The sequence below is a fragment of the Sipha flava genome, unplaced genomic scaffold (assembly GCF_003268045.1).
Source record: "Sipha flava isolate LNK unplaced genomic scaffold, YSA_version1 108_pilon_pilon, whole genome shotgun sequence".
Classification (NCBI taxonomy): Eukaryota; Metazoa; Arthropoda; class Insecta; order Hemiptera; family Aphididae; genus Sipha; species Sipha flava.
This window is the reverse complement of record NW_020271725.1, coordinates 2,205,831-2,214,995: the sequence shown is the minus strand read 5'-3', so window position 1 is coordinate 2,214,995 and position 9,165 is coordinate 2,205,831. Positions and strand designations below refer to the sequence as shown.

The window sequence follows — 9,165 nt, the reverse complement described above, 5'->3', positions numbered from 1 at the left end:
TAAAAAACATTATTTGTTTAAAATTACATGCATTATCAAATTGAGGACAACGAATATTTTGATATTAGTTTGTTTCAAATATTATATTGTTCATTTTTGACTCGAGTATTAATGATATGTTATTAAATGTACTTATTGTTTGAGAAAAATACATGTTATTTTTGTTATTTTTTTCTGAGGAAATTTAAGATTTTTGTTCGGATGAATATATTACCAGTTTTTTTTCCAAAATTCAAAGCCTGGAAATAGCAGCGTATGGACTGTAACAAAACTACCGTCAATAACAGCGAAAGAAATAGGCATATGTATATTTAAAAGTCAATACAAGAGAATGTTAGGGTTATGTTATATTGGGCCACGAGATAATTTAAAATTCCCACTAAACCGGCTTTTTTTTTTTCTATTAATTACATGAATAAAACTGACTCAACTGCAAACTGACCACTGCAATACACCTGATGATTTATTCTATATTAAGTTCATAACTAACAATCGTTGCTGCATAACAGATTTCTGTTATGATTCATATACTCGGCAACAAAGATGCGTTGCACGAAGTTCTCTCACTGTTGTTGGTTTCTTCATCCGTCATTCGCTTTGTTCGCTTCCACAACAACTGCACCACGAACACATAAGGGTCCACCGTCAAATGCAGTGCCAACAAAAAGTCGGCAATCTTATTGAACAATTTAAGCTGCCTTGAATCTTGGTTTTGAACGAAATTGGTCAGCGGAATGGATACCTGTAAAGAATGACTCCAATGAAGTTTATTAATTTATATAAGATTTTTAGGTATCAGGGGGATTTTAGATCGATAATACGATGATGTTATACGATCTATGAGTAAGTATAATAATAATTTAGATGGTTTTCTTTATGATCCAATTTATTATGATCAGTTTAGTGATGAATGTAACAATGATTTCGAAAACAGATTCATTCCGATTCTACTGCAATATATTTTTCTCTTATTTACGTTTATAACTTATTGTGTTCCATAAAAATTATGTTTCTACATTTTTACGTTTTTGTTTTATAAAATTAAAAATGTAAGTAGTCAATCGCGTGTAAAATTCACGGTGAATTATATCTGCATTCAAACTTCTTATCGCATCACTAGATCGATTTTTGCGTAGTTGAACAATTAACATGACGTTTTAATTATCAAATTTTACTCAAATAATAGACAAATAATACCATAGAAATCAAACATATATACATTAATTTATAATCTGATTGAGATGAAATATTCTACGAGGTTAACTTGTATCAGTTATTATTTTTGTCCCTAAGCTATATGATCTATTAAATCTTTAGGTAGGATCGTCTATAGTTAAAGTATTATTATTATAAAATGTCGGTATGTAAGAATATTCAAATTTTTTTTACCCGGCAGTGATAGGTAATTCAGCTAGTTAAAGTATAGAATAAGAAAAATGTATGATTCATAGTATCAAACGTAATGGATTGCAAGATTCAAGCTATTTTACATAGCGTTTTTTTAAATATTTACTGTTTTATTGGTGAATATTTAAAATTAAGACTTGACTATATTTACTGATTGTTTTCATGTATATTCAATATTTATATATTTCTCTTAAGTATTTTTTTTATTTTAAATTATTTTATATTGAATAAAATAAGTAATAGGTTTTGTATTAAAAACCTCATGATTATTTTGTTCATATAATATTTCAACATTTGATTTAGAATTATATAAGATAATACAAGTACTAGCAAGTTCTATATTTTTCATAGACCTTCACTGAGAATTATTATTTGAATACGATGAATTACCAACGTGTTAAAGATTTTACAAATTTAATAAATAATTCTACAAAATACAAATTACATGGAAATAGATTTTTTTAACCGAAAACACACAATATTTCTGTACTTTATGTATGATGACATATTGATTATTCTATGAAAACGTTTAGATAACATCAAATATCAGTATACTTATATTTTATTAGCCGTTTATTATTGTCATTTCAAGTGATTATCACGAAGTTTTAAACCATTGCAAAATAATATGTACGAATAATTATTTCTTTTTTAATCAATAAAATACACAACATATACTAAATTGATTTTATTTCTTTAATAAATTTATAACGAAGACGTTAATTATTTTTATTGTATACTGTATAGTAACACTTAATGCAATTTTTTTTAATTTTTTATTTCACCGTGAAATCTTTATACTTATGTAATAATGAGAACTCGTTGAAATATTTTACGTATCAGGTTTTAGTTAGTTTTTTTTTTAACATATTGAACAAATTTATTTTTGCCTACATATTTTAACAATACAAGTGTATTAAATACGTTTCTTCTGGTTAGAATAAATTTTATTGCGTAAATTTTTTTAATGAAGAATTTTTTTTAAACTATTAATATTCACAATACATGCATGTAAAACACATTCATAAGATTACAAATATTATGAAATACCAATGTCAGATGAAGGATCAAAAGGTGTAAGAAAAACATTTTCTCATATACATGATTATATAATATAGCTGTAAAACGAATATAATTGAAAATTATACTGAAGTACCATTATGATTAAAAACAATGATAAAATTATGATTATTTGAATATTTTTGACGGTAACTACATATTTGAATAGGTTCGAAAAAAAACGATAACAGAAACCGGTTCGTTTTTAGAAACGAAATTTCTCACAATGAAAAAAAAAATTGAGGAATTTAACTAGTCTCTCTACAAATAATTGTCCTCGCAAGATTAAAGGTCGTTTATTCCTCCTTGTTATTCGTAAAGCATAATTATTATAATAATTATATCGAAATAATATTTTCGTACGTTACCATTTGCGGAATCCAACATAAGACGAATATAATGCACAAGGAAAGCGAAATCCAGGTGAATTTTTTTTCTTCCCTTCGGGTTAACGTAGCCACTTCGCCGTTTCCTATGCGTTTTACGCTATTGAACTTGTTCAGGTTATTGAAAGTGCTATTCTTTGAGCACAGAACTCGCGTAATGTCCAAAGTCATGTAGACGATTACAGTGCAAAAAATCATACCTTGCAAAAAAAAAAAATTATACGATTTGTACTCTATTGTTTCATTGCCGTCACTAAACTTGATACGGACGTCAATCATTGATCTAACGATTTAGTATTGGTTTAGAACCGTATCATTGTAATATGTGTTTCGAGTGCATTGCACCAGTGAGTTTATACATCGAGTTATACATCAATGTTCGACAGGTATCGCAAAACCATATTTATATTTTGAACATTATTGCGTGCGCTGGAACCGTATAAGACTTACCGATACCGAAGTGTAGGTAAGCGTACACCACATCCAAAGGTTCTTTGGCATCTCGGACACGACTGCATTTTTCTGCTCCCTCTACGTAATAAATACCGAACCCGAAGAATGGCATGCACACCAAGCAAAATATTCCTAACCAAAGCTTGAATACGATGCGTTTCAGTAGAATGCAGGTAATGTTCTGAAATAATATACGTATTGGGTTATATAGTATTATAATTTATCGACGTCATTGTTTTTAAATTACGTACAAATAAAACGGCGAACCCAACCAAGGACCAATGCTTGAAGTCATTGTTATTATTATTTGGTCACTTATTTTTTATTTGATTTACTACTATAATCTATATAATACCAATGAAGATAATTTTTGTATAGTTTACCGAGTTTTCTATTTTGTTTTTTTATTTTCTATTAATTTTATTTATTTATTTATTTATTTTTTGTATTATCCTCAATAATAACTAATATAACATTGAAAACTAATGAGTGAAGTAAATTGAATATATAAATTAATTTTGATACATCGGAAATAAACTTTTATTTTATTGCGAAATAACGTACAATTATGTTATTATAATTTAGAATACGAATCGAATGTTATATTAAGCTATTAAGTTAATTGACAATTGACCTAATAAATATTATAGAACACCATAAGATATATTTTTACACTAACTGTATTACCTATTTGATAGTCATCACAAATAAATAGCACGCCCATTCGTGAATTTACTCGTTTTTCCATCCTATTAAATCTTATCATGATTTATGCTTATTTATATTGAATTGTAAAGATTGTATTAGCAAATATAAAAACTAAAAAAAAAACCACAAAAAAACTTTTAACTAAGTATAAATATATCATTTTATGTTAACAAAATAAAAATCAATGTTTTATATTAAAAAACTAAAGCGCCGCTATTTAAAGCCAATACGTACATCAACAATTCATGTACTGTAATTGTGAATCTCGGTTAGGCATACAGCCAATCTTTTTAATATATTTTTCGAAATTGTGCATCTTATATACTCGTATATTTTGATTCGTTTAAGAGGTGAAAAAGACTGTCTGAATCTATATTATACGTGATATAGGGTTACCATATTTTATTTGGGAAAAACCGGGATGAATTTTTATTCGTTTCTTATTGACATAACTTTTATTGATTTTTTGATTATACAATTATTACAATACACATTATAATATTTTAAGATAAACTAACCAACATTCTTCGAGTGATATGTTATGTTTCCCTTTGTTGAAATAATTATCAAACATTTTAAATTATTAACAAATATAAATATTAACAAATCGAATTACACGATTTTGTCAGTCATTTATTCAACGTTTTATTTTATCATGACAATATTATGAGTATTATGATTATTAAACTTAGATTACAAAGATAAGAACGATATTGAAGTCTCATTCCAAGACAAATGGTTATTCCGAAACACATTATCGGGAAACCAGGATTTTATACTCTAAGTCGGCACTGTGTTGGCCAAACCGGGACATATGACAACCCTATGAAACAGGAAGTTAGTATATATAATATCAGTTAATACCTAAATATATTATGAACTTTAAGTACTAATTAGAGTGCTCCATGATTATCAGAATATCATTTTTCCCCATGATGTGTACACATGTCATACATAATATTCGAATATAATTCTGGACGTTTCAATAAAACCTGTTATATGACCCAAGGGGAGGGTTCAGATCTGGAATATACCCACTTAGGAGCACCACTGCAATGCAGTGACCACAATTCCACTGTTCCACTGTAAGTATTATTATTAAAATGTAGGTATGCTTAAAGTTAAAAATGTAAACAAATCCATTCAATGACTACGAATGATGTTGACAAAAATTGACAATTCACTTGTTTTTTAAATATTCTGTAAAGTAAGGTAATTTTTATAGTTATAATTTAAAAGATATCTTTCAATTAATTTTTTTATACTAGGCTTGATGCTTTGTTACTAATATTTTTACATCGCCCATCTTGGATATACCACATATTATTATATTATGAAAAACACATATTATAATATTTTTACAGACCTTGAGAACTCTATTGATCGATCATATTTTCGTTATAATTTTGGTTTAACTTTAAATCATTAATTTTATTCAAATAATATTTCACTTATTTTTTTCCGCACAGATGTTTGTGTTTATATTTTATACTAATGTACTATACAAATTAAATGTTTTATTATTTAGAAATATATTTTGTAAATATCATACTAATGAATGGATGTAGTATATTGTACTAGTTATTGATTTAACTTATTGTGAATTGTTGCGTTAATTTTTTTTTAAATTCTGATATTCAGAACAATATTATTGAGACGAAACTATATGCCACCGATTTTTCCCTACATAACGTGCTACTGTACACTATAGGCAGTTATATGTAATATGTTCTAATTTTCTAAAATAAAACATTAATTACGTTAAAATGTTTATTCTTTAAATTTTAAAGTTTAACATTAAAAGATTTTCAAAAACAACCTTCGTGTCATACAAGGATATTGCCCGTATAATTACGACTATGTTAAGCACTACGCGATACACACAATACTACAATGGCATACGATAAAATAACATGTGACATTTTTTTAATTGACAATGAACATGTAGATTATATACAAATTAATCAGAAAAAGTTTCAAACAACATAATAATGAGTATGGACACAAATACGGAGAAGCTATACTGCGTCATAATGTAATATTAAAGAACTTCACATAAACGAACAATGCAAATGTATAAAAATATATCAACGGTTGTAATTAGTCTTCAAAAATGTATCAAACCAGATTTGCTGTAATGCGCAGACCTTGATTTTGATTTCTGATAAACATAAGCAGTATTAATACGACCGATGACGATATTTTTCAGTTGGGGAAACTCAATAATTGTTAAATGAATATTAGTGGAACATAATTGAAAAAACGTATAATCCGGAATTAATAGAAACTTCAGTGTTTCGAGTTAAATTTATTCTGTGTTACTTGTATATTCTAATAATACAAATTATTTGTAAACAAGTTTTATTCGTATTATTCAAGTAATCTAAGATAATAATTATTGTGTTCTTATTATTTTTTTATTCGATTCAATCGCACAAATATTTATAACATTTTAATACTGCATTTTTTGCATGAAAAAAAAAATTCAAAATATAACAGATTGTGCATATCTAATTTAAATATTCAGATACCCAAATAATACTCGGGCACTGATAGCAACACCTGCGAATAAAACACTCGTTCGAAAGCGGAAATGTGTGTACTTCGCTGAAGACCTTATCGTATGACCCCCGATTTTACTCAAACCGGTCGGATTATATTCAAATTAGAGAATTAAAGAATTGTTATATTCACTAAAACAATCGCAGTCTACAATTACGATGGATCAAAATATGTTCTAAGACAAATTCGTCACATCGAATTGGCTAGAACAATTAGTTTACAGTACGTAATTTAAACATCATAATTAAACAACTACAGTATATAACAGTGGTGTGCAAGAATCTATTTTGTTTTAAGTTTTTCTGTGATTGGTCTAGCAAATAAACAAATAAATAAATGAGAAAGATATTGATTACAAATATTTTAAAACATATTTAACAGAAATTAAAAAACGGTGGTAGCGAACACGTAATACATAATATGGTGTTTAGTATATTATTAAGTGTAGCGCATAACACTTGTGTCTCAAATACCAAACCATAAACAGTGGGATATATCACGTTCGAAAAAAATTGTTAATTTGCGCCCAACGCGTTATTTTTTTACAAGCCAAGTTGCGTCTCAACAATTGCTAACCGATTCGATTCGAAGTATCGAAATCAGATATAGATTAAAATAAACAAATATTAGTAATAATCGTTATGATTGTAAGAACAGTTAATGATTGCACAATACGCTACGGTTTTTATGCAATCGTTCTTAAAATAATCTCAATATCATAACGTACGATGACATATCAATGAAAAACTAAACCTCTAAATGACGTGTAAATAAACACATACGTCATGTTCGTAAATAATCATAAAAGAGTAGGGACTAATAGATTGAAAGCTTACTACGGACGTAGTAAATAAAACAAAAACGAACTTTACGAGAATATTACGACCCGAAGCCGGTTAAATACACAAACAATAAAGCGATATCGTTTGGCAATCGTTATTGATTATTCATGACAAGATTTGATACGTTTTTAATCGATCAAACACTGAAATACACTCACACCGGTCTCCCCCCATCGATTGAGATGGAACACTGAACTTTAAAATAAATGAAAACACATTTTCCCCGTCACGGAGGCAATGGAACGAGTGTTATATGTCTATAACGGAACGTAATTTTTAATTATTTTTTTAAAACTTTTTTTTTTTTTCTAACACTTTTCATCCCGACTTTCACCGACCGAAACGAACGAATTCGGTGAACACGAATCGGTTGTAGAACGTTTTACGAACGAAAATTGGAAATACCATTTTCCGGCGCACCTGCCGGCCGGTACGGTTATGCCGACGCGGTGCCCAAGTGACGGCCGACTGGCCAAAGACTTAAGCGCGTACGCGTTTGTGTATACGTGTTTGTACGTACGGTTCGGTAGAACGACGGTCTGGTGAGGGCCAGCCACCGTTCGATGGCCATCGCGACGGCCACGCAACCGGAACCCAGGCCGAAGAACCGCCACAGCGCGAGCACCCGGCACGTCCACAGCTCGTTCCTGATGTACGGCCAGAATACGTTGGCCACGATGATGGCCAGCATGCCGGCCAACCCGATGCCGTCGTTGGTGGCCAGGCACCGCAACAGGAACGCGCACCTCTCGTTGCCGGCGGCGCGCCGCGACCGGGCGAGCACGAACAGCGCGAACAGGTTTCCGGCCACGCCGAACGCGAACAACAGGATCACCGGCGACTTCTGCGCCAACGTGGTGGTGGTCGCGCTTACCGCGGTCGCAGCCGCCGTGTCGTTGAACATTTTCGTCATCGCCTCAGTGCGGTCCCGCGATCGCGTCTTCCGACCGTGCCGTGCTCTCGACTTGCGCCGACTGCGCGGTCCCCTGCCGTCAAGGCCGGGGCGAGCACGCGCGATTTTCCACCCACCACGTCGGCCGCCGAACCGCTGCCGCGCGCTCGAACACTCGACGTGCATCGCGCCGTGCACACGCGTATGTGTGCGCTCGCACCGCGCCGGACATCAGTGACGAGCCCGCCCAAGGCTATCCGAACCACATCCGAATCCAATAAGTGTACATCCGTCCGCGTGCGCCGCCCGTCATCGATGGCTCACGCGAGACGGGGAAAAGGAAAAAAAAATGAGAAAAAATACCGAGAGAAAAAAAACCCGCCGCGCCGACAATATCGCAACACTGTTGCGGTTACGTAAGAGCAATACATTATTGTATACATAAATAATTTTATTTAATTTCGTTTTTCACTCGCCCTCTTCTCTCTCCTCTCCGCCATAACGTGCCCCTCCTCGCGCCACGTAATGCGTCCCGAAGTAATTTGTCGAGAATTACGCTTGTTGCGAAGAATAAAAAAAAAAAAAAATAAAACACGACGACGACCAGACCGTTATTAGCAATCTCACGCGTCCTGTTATTAAAACGTTTCGAGGTAATCCGTACGCATTTTCTCGCGTTCGTAACACACGTCATTCAGTAAACAACGTGCAGCGGTGCACGATGCGGTTAATGGTTTCGAGCGCGTACGGGACGTATTGCGTCGAAAAGAGTGGACCGTAATCGTATTCGTGTAATGCGGCATCGCCGACGTTTCGAATGTAGGAAACAGGAACGTAAATAATGGGGAGGGGGGGA

General features: G+C 32.1%; 1 protein-coding gene across 1 annotated transcript; it reads right to left on the bottom strand.

Annotated features, from left to right (window-relative positions):
- Nucleotides 1–281: 281 nt before the first annotated feature.
- On the bottom strand, nucleotides 282–8,555 carry LOC112686685 (prostaglandin D2 receptor-like). Its single transcript, XM_025559090.1, has 4 exons — nucleotides 7,938–8,555; nucleotides 3,303–3,486; nucleotides 2,835–3,052; nucleotides 282–742 (listed from the first exon to the last, which is right to left on the bottom strand). The coding sequence occupies exons 1-4, from the start codon at nucleotides 8,493–8,495 to the stop codon at nucleotides 524–526; spliced, it is 1,179 nt and encodes a 392-aa protein (XP_025414875.1). The 5' UTR covers nucleotides 8,496–8,555; the 3' UTR covers nucleotides 282–523.
- Between the last annotated feature and the right edge of the window lie 610 nt (nucleotides 8,556–9,165).